Source organism: Mustela lutreola, chromosome 2, assembly GCF_030435805.1.
Source record: "Mustela lutreola isolate mMusLut2 chromosome 2, mMusLut2.pri, whole genome shotgun sequence".
NCBI classification, from domain to species: domain Eukaryota; kingdom Metazoa; phylum Chordata; class Mammalia; order Carnivora; family Mustelidae; genus Mustela; species Mustela lutreola.
The window spans coordinates 51179643-51195803 of NC_081291.1; the positions used below are offsets into that span (position 1 = coordinate 51179643).

The window sequence follows — 16161 nt, forward strand, 5'->3', positions numbered from 1 at the left end:
GAGAAGTATTTAAGGCCCACACAACAATGTAAACCAAACAGTACAGATAAGTATACTTCAAAATACCACTTTCTACTTCTTAAACATAAATAAGTAAGAAACTGTGTGTAAAAAAATTTTTTTTAAATTATTACCATTAGATGTGCTGAGTAGTAGGTTTTTCGTTTAGTTTTTTTTTTTTTTTTTTTTTAATATTTCCAAGGAGGGTTCAAAGTCATACAATGTTGTTACTTATCCCTAAGGTACTTCAAAAGACCTTCCCAAAAAAGACCAGCATGCCTATTGTGCTACAGCCAGCAGAGTAACTTCAGAAGGGGGAGAGGATGTCCATACACACAAGGGTCATTAACAATACAGTTATCTCTATTAAGAAGAAACAAAGCAGATGGTAAGGAAATACATCTGACTATCAGAACTCCCAGTTTTGTGTTTGTGATTTTCTACCTAAGTTCAAGAGATTTTTATTCAGTATGTTGGTAAACTTTAGTATGATGATAGATTATTTCATACTTCAGTTTACTATCACACAAGATGAAAAAGTAAACTGTTTCTCATCAACAAGCACATTTTCTCCCATCAGTTTGCAGGATGCATTTATCTCAGAGCTTTTTAGATAATGTCCCTTTCTCCCCCTGACATTTCCTTCTCTATCACTTCTTCAATAGCCCCCAGACATCCTTATCTCTTCCACTCCTGGCAACAATGAGCACATGTGTGTGGCAAACAGATATGCAGAGGTACAGTTAGCTCTGGAATGCCTAGTCTGTAGGCATCCCTACACTCATTTGGACTAGAGCTCTAGGCAAAAGCCTAGAGCACCCCCATTTGTACTGATAAAGCATACATAAAACCAAACCATTTTCCTGTCTTCAGTTGGAATCACTGCTTTGGCAGATCTCATTGGTACCCTGCCTGATCCCTTTACCCTTATCCCTTCAGTGTACAGGCTTGACTTACATCTGTCAGAGCCTTTGTTGGATTGTCCTGTCCCTGTTGGAGCCTGCTCTGTCACCAGCATGGGAGGCTGCAGGCAGCAGAGGGCAGACACAACCAAATAACTGGACTTCCTTACCCTTTGTCTGGGTTAACTCAGCTCCTAGTTCCAAGGAGTTTTGAAAAAACTCCAGTTGCTCACAGTGCTATCTGGTTTGATAACACGCCCCCTTCAATACTGTCTTCACCTTCCTGTCTCATGTGTTCACTCCCCATAGTGGTTCCTTCACCTTCCAGATTAACCATTTCCATTCCAATTCTTGTCTCGGGGTTTTCTCAGGAAATCTAACCATTTCAATGCCTGTGTGTTTCTACTCTTTCAAGAATGTGAAGAGCAAGCAAGTTTGGTCACAGTAGCATTATCAGTCAGGAGAATTTGGATCTAGGGTAAACTATACCTGGATTCAAATCCCGATACTGCCACATACAATACATACCACCCTAAGCAACTTATTTAACTCCTTTAACCTTTCATCTCCACATCTTTACAATGTTTGCCTGTGGGCTAAGTGATATAACACAGGCAACACTCTTAGCTCTCAAGTAACATTTATCAAAATTACACATCCTACTGCCCACAATTAGTAAGGATTTACCAACATACTTCACTATTCCAGGGGACTCTTGTCTAGGAACATGAAAGTTGTGAATAACTTTATTTTTGAATCCAAAAACTTAAAAGACCCCCATCAGCTTTTCAACAGAAAGCATGATAACCCAGGATTCTTTGCACTCCTCACTGCTTAAAATTCCCATATCGCTGTATTCACCAATTTTCAACTTAGGTCTACCGAATCCTCACCAAGACCTAGAGGGAAAGACCTGCCTGAAACTAAACTTTGAAATCTCAACACACATCTCAACTTTGACCTCCCGGCTAGAAGGGACCACTCTGATCAGTGATAGAGGTAGTGTTTCCCCTTTCCTTCAGTAAGTCAAAAGTTCTACTTGGTCTTATCAACAGGCTGATGATGCCAGTATTCCTTAGATGAATGTCCCAATACTACCCTTTCTCCTAAGATTGTGCCATCATTCTTCGGTTTACTCATTACTTATGAAAGGCTGAAATTCATCCCTTAAATTTTCCAATAAATAGTAATCAAGATTTCTTCACATTTCTGTGTTTTTTGTTGTTATTCTCTTGCTCTCAAGAACTCTGGACAGACAGCTTTTCCAAAAATGACTGAAAAGTGAAGAAAAGTTGCACCAACATATATCAAATACATGACCAATGGTTAATTTAAGCCTTTTAGTCAAAGAGCCTGGTGTTCTGCGCCTATGTCTGGGTTGGACTTCCTACAAAGTTACTGCTAATTTAGCATCAAAGAAGAGGTAACTTTCTGTCAGAAATTGTGAAAAGTTAAAATGTATTCATTCACACCTTATCTGACTCAGATTCTTTTATGACCAACACCTAGAATCTGCAAAAAGGTTCACCTACATTACCAAGTGAAGAAATTAGCTTGTCTTTCTAAGTACCAAAATCCCAGTTGCCACTTCATTAGCCCAAGTTCTCTTACATGCCAAAGCAGAGATAACCTAGCTGAGTTGGTCCTGAACTGACTGACTGAGTTACGTGAAAACCATACTCACCACCTTATGTAAAGCACTGGCTATCACTTTTTTGGGTCAATAAATCAGAAGTATAAATCTTTCCATGAGAAAATTTCCTAGTATAAACAAACTTCTTTGATTATGGACAATGATTTTTCAATAAATCTTTTAATTTTAATTTCAAAGCCACAGAAAGTGACTATGTGTGCACATACGTGCTCACACACAGATTATCATTTTTTTTAAACACTGAAAGTATGTTGGAGCCATCATACCCCTTTCACCCCTCAGTGTGCACTTCTTCAGAACAACCACATTCACTAATATGACCACGATGAAATTATCAAAATCAGGAAATTAAATACTGACATAGTTACTATTATCTAATCTATAGATCTTATTCAAATTTCTCAATTAGGCCAAAACACAGTGTCTCTTTATAAATTCTTTTGCCTAGAACTAAATACATATTTTTAAATAATTATCTGGAGTGTCTTCCAAAGAAAAGCATGACTACTATTCATCTCTGCATGAATATAAAGCTTTCTCTAAAGGGTCATAATCAAAAGCATCTTTTTTTATAATGTAGCACTCAATAAAAATGCATTTTTTTTCTGCTTGCCAAAACTCAGGGAACAAAAGCTCTCCTTTTTTCATTAAGAAGAACAATAAGTTAATTTACAGAAATCTGGACAAGTCTCTTGAACTCTCGGAAAACATCTAACAAGAAGGTGTACAAAAATATAAACTTCTAATCAATTTGCTTATCATCTGTCTTCAGGTTAGCAACAGAGAATTAATACAGCATTCATAATTCAAATTCTAAAGAAGTACTTAAGAGTTAAGAAACAAGTTAGCAAGAAAATAGCTTCATCCTAATAATTATTTGGATTGGATATACCTACTGGGTCTTAACATAAGATTATTCTTAGTTGTCAGTCTGCCATATTATGTAAGTATGAATATTGTTCTAATACAAAGAAAACTAGTATTTTTATTCAACAGTCTAATAGTATGATCTGTACTCTGTATTAAAGCATGACTGCACGAGTTCAAAACAATTCACAATATATTTGCAATCACATTACACCTGAAAAAGCGTGACTTTTTCTCTTTAAAAAAAGTAAAAAAGCATAAAAAAATTATAAAATACTATAATCCTTTTTAAAAAGGCTTACCTATCTATCCATCTATCCATCTCTATCTTCAGAAGGATCTACACACGAAAATGTTAACATGAAATTATTTCTGGTTGATAAAATTCGGGAATTTTATTCTTTTTGTTTACCTAAATTTTCTATTCTTCACAATAAACATGCATAACATCTAATTTAAAGGGGTTTTGAAAATTTGGGGCTTTATAATGAAAGCAACAAAACTATCATACAAAGGGAAAAATAAGAAATTTTTGTAAAAAATGAAAGGGATAAAGATAGAAACATTTAAATGTACAAGGAATATATATACTCTAGAAGGTTACCTCATGATCTGAAATGAACAAGTGGTAAAAGAATACAGGTAACTTACCAACTAGTACACTCATAAAAAATAACAGAGTTATGGAATTTTAGGGTTGAAAAATATCTCAATAAGGGTAATAACTTTCCATTTAATCCCTGAATATTATAGAAAGTAAAAGTTAGACCGCATAAATAAAGACGACTTACCTCTAATAAGTTAAGAGTCTACTAAAAGCATTTGGTTGTGATGGATCCTCTTCCCCCTTTGAATTCTTTTCCTGATTTCTATGGAGCTAATTACCCCAATCGACTGGGCATCTCTTTTGACTATTTAGGTTTTGTAGTCACTAAATAACACTGGCATTAATCAGTGGATCACTATTCATCATGACAGTCTTCTGCCAGGTTACCACCAACCAGTATTATGACATACTTTTTAAGTTTCCAACTAGCTGATGAAATTGTATTTGAAGTGAGTGAAATCTTATTCATATTCAAATACTGCACTTCAAAACACTGATGGCAAGGCAACACTGATGGCAAGATGAACCATTACTTAATGTCACTTAGAAAAAAATCAAGGTCAATTCAACTATGATTTAAGACTTCCTGGGGCACCTGGATGGTTTAGTCAGTTAAGTGACTGACTCTTGGTTTCAGCTCAGGTCATGACCTCATGCATCATGAGACAGAGCCCACACTGGGCTCCACCCAGCAGGGAGTCTGCTTGAAGATTCTCTTCCTCTGTACCTCTCCCCACTCACTCACTCACTCTCTCTTTCTCAATAAATAAATAAATCTTTTTTTAAAAGACTTCCTTTTCACTTAGAATTTTAAATTTACATATCCAGATAGTTCTATAAATATATGTAGATATAAGTTTTTATTTTATACCACCGTTGTGCATATATTAAGAAAAAAAAAAGAACTGAAATAAACCGGTTAAAGTATTACCAAAATGTCTTCAGATTTAGAGCCGGAATCTTCTTCATCACATACTGACTCATTATCTACGAAGTGTGAGTTTTCCCTCACAAAGTAACCCTCTGTACTACCAACGGCACCAGAGACCAGAGATAACAGCATTTCTTAAAAATACTTGACTACTGTCTCCAGGAATTTCTTCTAAGGCAAATTCACTTTCTAAATTTGTCTGTTTCCTCAATCACATTGCATATGACTAGAAGCAGTTTCTGTTCAAAGACATCAGAAAGGGTTGGACAAATTGATGTGGGACACCCTAACAATAATCTTTTCCAACATGTGAATCAGTCATGCTGTTATTACTTTGAAATTTCATCTATAAATTCCAAGGGATTTAACCATTTCTCCTGCATTCAGTTGGTCATGTAAGAGAAAATCCTCTGCACATAGTTCATTAACAAAATTATAACAAGTCTTCAGACTTGTGGGTATCTTTCTTCCCTACGTCCTGTAAATCACTTGACTGTTTTTCAAGAATGGAATTGCAGCCATTCATCCAATGAATATTAACTTGTTAACATCAAACTTACACTCTGTTGCCCTTTCTTCATACTTTTATCTTTTTTACTCTCATTACTTTGTGGAAGATATTTTAAATGACAGCCCAATGTAATGCTAACAATGCATGTAACTCAAGTGAAATGACAGTCTGAAGATTCATGATGCTCACAAACCAGTAAATACATCACGACCAAAACTTGGCGGGCAGCAACTGTAAGACGCCATTGATTGTAATACACATCACAATTTCAGACATTAAAATGTAAAACAAAAATGTTATGTCTTACAATCAATAAATCATTCACTAAATAAAGGTCTAGTACTAGTTGCAGACTAGTGGTAAACCACTGGCAGGAAATTTTTCTGAAAATGAGAGACAGACTCAATTCTTAAGGACTCTGATGGATAATTATAGGAATGACAAGATACTCAAATGACTACAATACAAGAAAGGATTTGATTTAGATAAACTGCAATGGAATTCAGGGGTGCCTGGTGGCTCAGTCAGTTAAGTGTCTGCCTTTGGCTCAGGTCATGATCCTGGGGTCCTGGGATAGAGGCCCATGTCGGGCTCCCTGCTAAACAGGAAGCTTGGTTCTCCCTCTCCCCTGGCTTGTGACCCCTCTCCTGCTGTCTCTCTCTCTCTCTCTGTCAAATAAATAAATAAATAAGACTTTTTAAAAAGCTGCTATGGGGGGCGCCTGGGTGGCTCAGTGGATTGAGCCGCTGCCTTCGGCTCAGGTCATGATCTCAGTGTCCTGGGATCGAGCCCCGCATCGGGCTCTTTGCTCAGCGGGAGCCTGCTTCCTCCTCTCTCTCTGCCTGACTCTCCGCCTACTTGTGATCTTTCTCTCTGTCAAATAAATTAATAAAATCTTAAAAAAAAAAAAAAAAAAAAAAAAAAAAAAAAAAGCTGCTATGGAATTCAGATTCACTGTTACATGAGTTCATAGAAGTAGAAAATACTTCCTGCTTAGTGGGAAGAATGAGAGAGAAAGAGATTAAAGGAAGGGCTGAAAGAGGCCATCCAAGAACCAACTAGAGGGATGACTGGCAAAGCAATGTCTTAGAGGAGGTAGATAAATTTATCACGAGAAATAATATGTCTCCTTTACAGCAGCATTATTACAATAGTAAAGATATGGAAGCAGTCCAAATGTCCATCAATTGATGAATGGATAAAGAAGGGATGTGTGTATGTGTGTGTGTGTGTGTGAGGGAATACTATTCAGCTATAGAGAAGAATGATATCTTATCATTTGCAACAACATGGGTGGGGCTAGAGAGTATAATCCTAAGTGAAATAACTCAGTTAGAAAAATTTTCATTAGAAAATCAAATACCATATGATTTCACTCCTATACAGAACTGAAGAAACAAAACAAATGAACAAAGCCAAAAAAGAGACAAACCAAGAAACAGGCTTTTAACTATAGAGAACAAACTGATGGTTATAAGAGGGTTGGCAGGTAGGGAGAGGAATGAAACAGGTGAAGGAGATTAACACTACACTTAGCATGAGGAGCACTAAGCAGTGTACAGAATTGTATACTATACTGTACACCCAAAACTAATATAATACCTTATGTTAACTATACTGAAATTAAAATTTAAAATGTAATAAAAATTTCTTAAAAATGTCTTTTTCTCTGGGCGCCTGGGTGGCTCAGTGGGTTAAGCCGCTGCCTTCAGCTCAGGTCATGATCTCAGGGTCCTGGGATCGAGTCCCGCATCGGGCTCTCTGCTCAGCAGGGAGACTGCTTCCCTCTCTCTCTCTGCCTGCCTCTCTGCCTACTTGTGATCTCTCTCTGTCAAATAAATAAATAAAATCGTTTTTTTAATAAAAAGTAACTTACTTTTTATTTCATAAAAATATGAATTTTGAAAAGGTAATTAATTTTTTGTTTCATATATGCGGTTTCAGGTATACAGAAATGACTGACTAAAAATTGCACAATTAATGAAGTACGGATTTAGGACTTGGTTTTGTATTTTCTGACTCTGAATTCTAGTGTATTTTAAAAGATAATTTTAAGGCAAAGGAAAGAGTAATTGTGAAATTTCAGCCTGATCTTTTAAAAAAAAATGTCTTTTTCTCACTGACAGGAAAAATTTTTTAGAAATGTCTTAAGAAATGTGTCTTTCTCTTATGGTAAACAGGAAAGAAGAGATCAGAAATTACAAAAAAACGTTAGAGGGGCAAAGTAGAGCTGGAGGCAGGTCATATTAGCTGGCCTTGGTGAACTGCAGACACAGCATCTATTGAAGGTGAGGAAACACACAGACAATGGCATGGAACAGGTGCCATGGGAAATGCAATAGAGAGTAACTAAGAAGACTAGGCCTCACTAATCAGCACCCAGCTGAGGCCAGATTACATGAATTTTGAATGGAACTAATTAGCCCAGGCTCACAGCTTTCTCTAACAAAGTTCAGAACAGAAATAGGGAGGGGGAAAAAAAAAGAAAAGAAAAGAGAAAGAATAAAAGATAACCTGTGGGACTAACTCTATGATACAGCCGAAGATTCAGAATGAAGGTGATGCAATGTCCAGCCAGAGTCCCAATTTTTGCAGCATTACTGAAGGAAATGTTATTAGCACCACGCTCTAACCAACTGAGCTAACCGGCCAGCTGGTTACTGAAGGAAATGTAAGTGATTTCATTTTTATAAAAGTAGAATAAACACAATTATCAAGACTCTCTTTTACCTGAATTCATCTTTCCAACAGATCTGAAATAATAAGATGTTTTTATATGTTTTTCATAGATATGTGAAGACTTCAAAAATTGATTCCCAAATCACCCAGCAGTTCCTGATGCAAAGATGCAAAGATGCAACTCTAAGCCTGCTATTTTTCCTGTTACACCAGAGTGGCTTCTGCTGCATACTTACTCCTCTAGAGTCTTTTTTGTTTTGTTTTTTAAGATTTTATTTATTTGAGAGAGAGAGAGACAGTGAGAGAGAGCATGAGCAAGGAGAAGGTCAGAGGGAGAAGCAGACTCCCCATGGAGCTGAGAGCCCAATGCGAGACTTGATCCAGGACTCCGGGATCATGACCTGAGCCGAAGGCAGTCGTCCAACCAACTGAGCCACCCAGGCGTCCCTAGAGTCTCCTCTTGAATCAGTTGCCCAGTGGTCTGTCCTGATATCAAACCAAATACCACTAGTAAAGGCGCACCTCACTCTCACTACCCCCTTTAACCTTGGTTTTGAGGTATTATATAAGGAACACACTCCACCTTTTAAACTTAAAAGTCATCTTAGTTTGACAAAATGACAAGACAAGTAAATTTACAAATTTAAAGATTAGCATATTTAATATTTACAATGTATTTAACAGTTAGTCAAACTTGAGATATGAGTAATGGACACTGCTCACTTTCTCAAGGGTAAGCCAAGCAAATCCTCATATATGGTCTCTAAAGCTCTGCTTCCAAGGGGTACAAGCAAACTTAATGATTCTTTTTCCTTGTAAGGCTGCAGTAGAAGCCACCCAAATGTCCATCAGCTAATAAATGAATAATAAAATGTATACTCACACAATAGAGTAATATTCTGCAATGTAAAGGAATCTAGCACTGAAACATGCTACAACATGAACCTTAAAAATATTAAGCTAAATAACAGAAGCCAGTCACAAAGACCACACACTGTATGTATGACCTCACTGACATGAGTGCTGTCCAGAACAGGGAAATCTACAAAGACACAAAGTAGATGAGTAGCTGCCAGGGGCTGGCAAAGTTGGGGAGAAATGGGAATTGACTGCTAATGAGTAGGAGGGTTCTTTTTGGGGTGATGAAAATGTTCTAAAATTCTGGCAATGGTTGTACAATTTTGTGATCATACTAAAAACTATCAAATGGTACACTTGCACAAGTGAGTTGTATGGTATGTAAATTACATCTCAAAATACAGCTGTTAAAAATTTGTAATAAGGGGCGCCTGGGTGGCTCAGTGGGTTAAGCCGCTGCCTTCGGCTCAGGTCATGATCTCAGGGTCCTGGGATCGAGTCCCGAATCGGGCTCTCTGCTCAGCAGAGAGCCTGCTTCCCTTCCTCTCTCTCTGCCTGCCTCTCTGCCTACTTGTGATCTCTCTCTGTCAAATAAATAAAATCTTTAAAAAAAAAAATTTGTAATAAGTAGTTGCACTGGATATGGGTGTATGTGTGTATGTAGACACATACACGTGCAGAATTAAAATGAGAAATAAAATATGAGGTTACATTTAAAAAATGTTTTTAGTGGTTTAATAATACGCTCACATTTCATTGATGCCAATAAATCTGTCTGAGGCTAAGACCTCCAACAAACTCACCCTACTTAACTATCCTCTCATCACCAAATACTTAAATATACATCTGGTTGCCATGCATTTCCTCCTCACTTTCTTCCATTCCCCCACTTCAAATTCAAACTCACCCTGGCATTCCCAGAGACTCACGAATTCTATGACTATGGTTAAAAATGAACTCTTACTCCCCTGAACTCTGATTTTCCCCCATTTTTACACTACATTCCTACACGACTTGTATTTAAAAACAAATACTGCCTACTGGACTTGGAGAACAGCCTGATGTAGAGAAACTTTGCAGCAGTATCATGCCCTCAGACAAAACGGGACAACACACAGTTCACTTACCCAACTGGAGATATACTACTGACATTGAAAACATTAGGGGTGAGGGGAGAATATTTTCCCCTCCTAATATCCAACCCAGAATAATATGAAACAGTTTCCCAAGAATCCTAGGAAAGCAGAGGGTCTTTGGGTATACTCCTCTTACAAAAAATTTCTTCTTAATTTGATGTTTCAGTTTAGACATGGATATATAAATGATACATACACATATCATTCTAGAGCATTGTTAATTCTTAAATGAAGAAATTATCAAAGATTAAATAATTTCTAAAACATATTTACATGCTGATGGTAGCATTTAAAATTGGTATAATTCACTCAGAAGGCAGCAACACCTACATGGTCAAAATAGAGTTAAAAATAACTTATTAGAAACAAAAGGCTCTATCTAGAGAGAGCTTCACCACAGTTTTAGGTGTAAGTAGAACACTGAGGAAAATGTAAATAACTAAAAGAAACTGCAGAATCTGGTCATTTATGGTACAAAGCCAGAAGAGAACGCTGCACCGACTGAAAAATAGCTACAAAAGATGAGGGAGAAAAGATGAGATGATCATACAAACGATTTATGATACAAAATGAAATGCCAGAACACAAAAGTTATAAACAAACACATATCTATACATAGACTGTATACATACATACAATGATTTAACTTTATGTCTGTTATCTTTTAAAAACATGTCATTTTTTAAAAATACTTTTTTTTTTTTTTTTAGATTTTATTTATTTGTGAGAGATAGAGCAAGTGTACAAGCAGGGACAGTGGCAGGCAAAGGGAGAAACAGGCTCCCTGCTGAGCAAGGAGCCCAATGCAGGACTTGATCCCAGGACCCCGGAATCATGACCTGAGCCAAAGGCAGATGCTTAACTGACTGAGCCACCCAGGTGTCCCTTACAAACATCTTTTAAAAAATCATTTGGAAAAACAACTCACCTCTAAATCTCTCATTTTTAAAGCTTTCCCATCTGTTCTTACTTGGGTCAATTAAATTATCCTTTTTTGTTTTAGTCTCCTATGTATTATCTTTCTGGCCATTTTTATTTCCTAGTGTAGCTGTCTTTATCTTCTTCACTCATTGTCAACAAACATCAATGCCTATCATGCTCCCTTTTCCAACTCCAGGAAAAATACATACAGCTACTGCAATACTCTCCCACATGCTTCCCTGCTTGCTATTAGTGTGCAAGTTACAAAGCAGAAGAGGAGACTGAAGTGGAAAAACAGTGAACTACCCGGGCCTCAAAGTTATTTTCTAATTATTTTTGCCTATCTATCTTAACATGCACAGGAAATAGAAGTCTATTTTTTTTTTTAAGATTTTATTTATTTATTTTACAGAGAGATATCACGAGTGGATAGAGAGGCAGGCAGAGAGAGAGGGAAGCAAGCTCCCTGCTGAGCAGAGAGCCCGATGTGGGACTCGATCCCAGGATCCTGAGATCATGACCTGAGCCGAAGGCAGCAGCTTAACCCACTGAGCCACCCAGGCACCTGGAAATAGAAGTCTAAAACAATCAGGTAATACAGGTTTCTTACCTATTGAATGAGTCTGATTCTGATGAAGAAAGAGCTTCTTCTTGAATATCAGTACAACTGGAAGAATCATCTGGTCTATCAGGCTCCATTCTCCCTGGGGATTCCAGCTTTGATTGAGAGAAGTGGTTTGTTATAGGGGAAGTATCTGAGAATTTTGCTTTTTTATCTTCCTGTTCTAAAAAGGAAAAAAAGAAAGAAAAAAAAACATTTAAGAGTACCAGAAAATCTATGACCTATTATTTCTACAACATTTAATATTATTACTTATACTTAGTAAAATGGAAGTTTATCTAACATTGATTCCAAAACTCTAGCAACAGAGAGTAAGAATCAACACTATACGGGCCATCTATTTATACTGTCCACCCCAGATATTTCCATTTTAATTTAATTTAAAAACAAAATTTCTGGGGCGACCTAGGTAGCTCAGTTGGTTAAGAGCCTGCCTTCTGCTCAGGTCACTAGCCCCGAGTCCCAGGATCAAGCCCATGAGATTGAGCATCTGCCTTCGAGTCAGGTCATGATCTCATGGTCCTGGGATTGAGCTTGTGTCATCAGGCTCCGTGTTCAGCAGGGAGACTGCTTCTCCCTTTCTGTCTGCCACTCCCCCTGCCTGTGCTTTCACTCACTCTCTCAAATAAACAAATAAATCTTTAAAAAATAAAATATAATAAAAAGTAAAAACAAAATTTCCTTTTAAAATCAGGAGTAGTGAACTGTGTCATTCTAATGAGGCCATACAGTATCACTGAAGAATTCCTGCATATTTCACAGATGAGAATAGATGGACAAATGTATGTAGCACAACAAAAAAGGATTAAAAATTCAATTAATAAAAGAACCACGGGCTTGGGGCACTTCAGTGGCTGTCAGTTGAGCGTCCAACTCTTGGTTTCGGCTCAAGTCATGATCTCACGGGTCCTGGGATCAAGGCCTGTGTTGGGCTCCCTGCCCTGCAGAGAGTCTGCTTAAAGATTCTCTCTCCCTCTCCCTTTGCCCCTCCTCCCACTCTTGTGCTCACCCTCTCTCAAATAAATAAATAAATAAATCTTTAAAAAAAAAAAAAAAAAAAAAGGCATTATATTTGTCACTGACCACTATGTGGTAGTGAATCCATCTGGATATTTCTTAGTCCACTAAATAGGATCTAATATTCAATATGGAAAAAGAAAACTAATCAGATATAACTAGTATTTCTGTTTGATCTAATACATGTCATATTTCTATGTGTCCCTTGTCGTATTCTGAATTTCTGAGGTCTTTTGCTAAAAATAAAATAAAAATAAGGGAAGATGGAGGCATACAGACAGTATCTGCAAGAACATAACATACAGGTATGACCAAATATTTGCAAATATACGTGCAGAAAATAATACCCATGAAGGATTCCTCAGTGCCCAGGACTCTCCCTCATGACCCTTTCCAGGACTCTGCTAGGATTTCAGCTGCACTGTCTTTAAGATTCAGGAACTGAGTAAGTACTTAGCATGCAAGTCACACGTGCTAGTAGTATAGAGCCCCCTTTCATAAGTTTCCTCACAGAGAAGCAGAGCTTTCACACACCACTCATCCAGTGTGCTTACACAGGCAAGTGACCTTCAACAAAAGACACTAAAAAACTGTCAAGGCTTTGTCATAAAGAGAAAATTTATGAAAAAGAATAAGACAGCTTCTTCAAAAAGAAACCTTTCCAAGTCCATACAGTCAAGATTTCTCCAGAAATAAACAGTTTTGTTATACTAAAAAACAGCATACACCACAAAAGTGTAATTTCTATAAATACACTCTTGATGTCGGGCTTTCAATAAGCCAAATCACTACCAAAATTGAACTGTACCCTCTAATGTTTACCTGGGAAAAGAAAAGAAGAAGCTAACCACAAAAACCACCCAGGAGTTTGACGATCTCTTGTAAAGAGACACCCCGGATCACATTAAGAAGAATCAATCACCCAGTAAACTCAGTGAACCCAGACAATTCAACACTCAGCTGGACAGGAGAATGCAATCAAGCTGACAAACCAGGAAGCAGGAATTCAACCTAAAACTATCTTTTATTTTTGCACCTGACTTATATTCTTTTCATACTTCTTCCCCTCTTATATAAGCCTCTCCAATATAAATTCCGTCTTGGGGGACAAGTATCATTCAACAATTATTGCGTACTAAAAGTCAGTTATCTTTCATATCTGTCCACAGATGTCAGAAAAGAACGTCAAACAGAGCAGACCACTCTGAGGCTCTGCCATCAAACATCCCAGAAGACATGTGACAAAAACAGATGAAGGATTTACTTGAGAGAACATGTATCTTCTTCACTTATACTGGTATTTCAATGACCAAGTTGATGCCAAAGAACAAAAATTACACTGATTGTATGATGCTGTACAGAGCTCAACTTGCCAGTTTAGTTGTGCTAGTCTATCTGTGCTTCTGTCTCCCACACTCTCCACCCTTCTCAGACACATGCATTCATGTACAACAACCTAGAAGCAGCAATCCTCTCTGAACCCCACAGACAGCAGTATTTATGGCCATATACATATATAATGCACAGCCCTGAGTGTAAGTAATCAATCATTTTAAAAGACATTCAACTAGTAAGCAAAATGTTCTCCCAATCTGAGATATTAAACCAGATTTTTTTCAGGAACTAAACTACTTTTTAAGAAAAGCCTTCAACACAAACACATTCAAGTTGTTCACAAACAGCATGAGGTTTATACTCAGGCAGCAACCTACTAAATGTTACCAGGAGACTTGGGTGGGGGGGCGGTGGAAAAGAACACACCAGCATGTAAAACAGTAACACTTAGGAATAAATCTAACCAAAGAGGTGAAAAATTGAAGTGCTGAAAACTACAAAACATTGTTGAAAGAAATTAAAGACGACATAAATAAAGACATCCTGTGTTCATAAACTGGAAGATAATACTCGTTAAGATATCAAAAGTACCCAAAGCAATCTATAGCTTCAATTCCAAAGGTACTTTTGCAGAAATAGAAATATTCATCCTAAAATTCACATGGAATCTCAAGAGACCCAAATAGTCAAAACAACCTTGAAAAGGAAGAATAAGATTGGAATACTCATACACCTTGACTTTGAAATGTAAAACAAAACTACAGTAATTAAAACAGTATAGTATTGACATGAGAATAGACATACAGACCAGAGAGTAAAACAGAGGGTACAGAAATAAACCCTTACATATACAGTCAATTCATTTTCAACAATATCGAGAGCATTCTCTTTGGAAAGGATAGTCTTTATAGAAACTGGTGCTTTATCTACACATAAAAGAATGAAGTTGGACCCTTACACCACACACCAAAATTAACTCAAAAAAGATCACAGACCTAAACATTAAAAGCTAAAGCAATAAAACTCCTAGAAGAAAACAAAGAGAAATATCTCCATGAACAATTTGGAAACAATTTCATGTATATCACCAAAAGCACAGGTAACTAAAGAAAAAAATGGATATATTGGACTTCATCAAAATTAAGCACCTTTGAGCGACAAAAAAAAAAACTATGAAGAAAGCAAAAAGACAACCAAGAAAATATTTACAAATATATGCAAGTCATATACATGGAAAAGGATTAATATCCAGAATATATAGAGTTCCTTAAAAAAAAACCAACAAAAAAAACCCCCAAACAAACCAAATGAAAAATGAGCAGGGCACGAATAGACATTTCCACACAGCCAGTAAGTATATGAAAGAAGTTCAACATTTTTAGTCATTAGGAAAATGGAAATCAAAACCTTAAGATATTCACTTCACACCTACCTTGATGGCTATGGTTAAAAAAAAAAAAATAGGAATGGGTGTGGCAAGAATATAGAGAAACTGGAATCATTAAGCACTGCTGGCAGGAATGTAAAATGGTACAACCACTTTGGAAAGAGTTTTGTGGTTTTTCAAAAAGGAAACAGAGAATTATCCTAAGAATCAGAAACTCCATCCTTAGGTATATACCCAAGAGAATGGAAAGCAGACACTTGAACATATATTTGAACACCCATCTTCATAGAGCATCATTCACAATAGCCAAAAGGTGAAACCCATTACAGATGAAGAGATAAACAAAATGTGGCATGTACACACAATGGAATATTTTTTGGTTATAAAAAAGCAATAAAATTTGATATTTGGTACAACAGGACCTTGAAAATATTATGCTTAGTGAAATAAGTTGATACAGAAGGACAAATATTAACATGATTCCACTTATATGAGGTACTTAATGTAAGCAAATTCACACAGAAAATAGAACAGTGATTACCAGAGTGTGGCTGGGAAAGGGCAAGAGAGTTACTATTTTTAATAGGTACAGAGCTTACGCTGGATGATGAAAAAGTTTTGGTATGGATGGTGGTGGCTGTCATAAAACATTCTTAATGTATTTAATGCTGCTGAATTGTACATTTATGAATGGTTAGAATAATAAATATTATATGTCGTTTATCACAATAAAG

At 36.8% G+C, this 16161-nt stretch overlaps 1 protein-coding gene across 1 annotated transcript in view; it reads right to left on the minus strand.

Moving 5' to 3' along the window:
- RAD18 (RAD18 E3 ubiquitin protein ligase) overlaps window positions 1–16161 on the minus strand; it is a 112532-nt gene that overhangs the window by 24102 nt on the left and 72269 nt on the right. The window contains exon 11 of the mRNA XM_059161578.1: window positions 11677–11851. Coding sequence (XP_059017561.1) covers window positions 11677–11851 — 175 coding nt within the window. The remainder of the gene's footprint in view (window positions 1–11676; window positions 11852–16161) is intronic.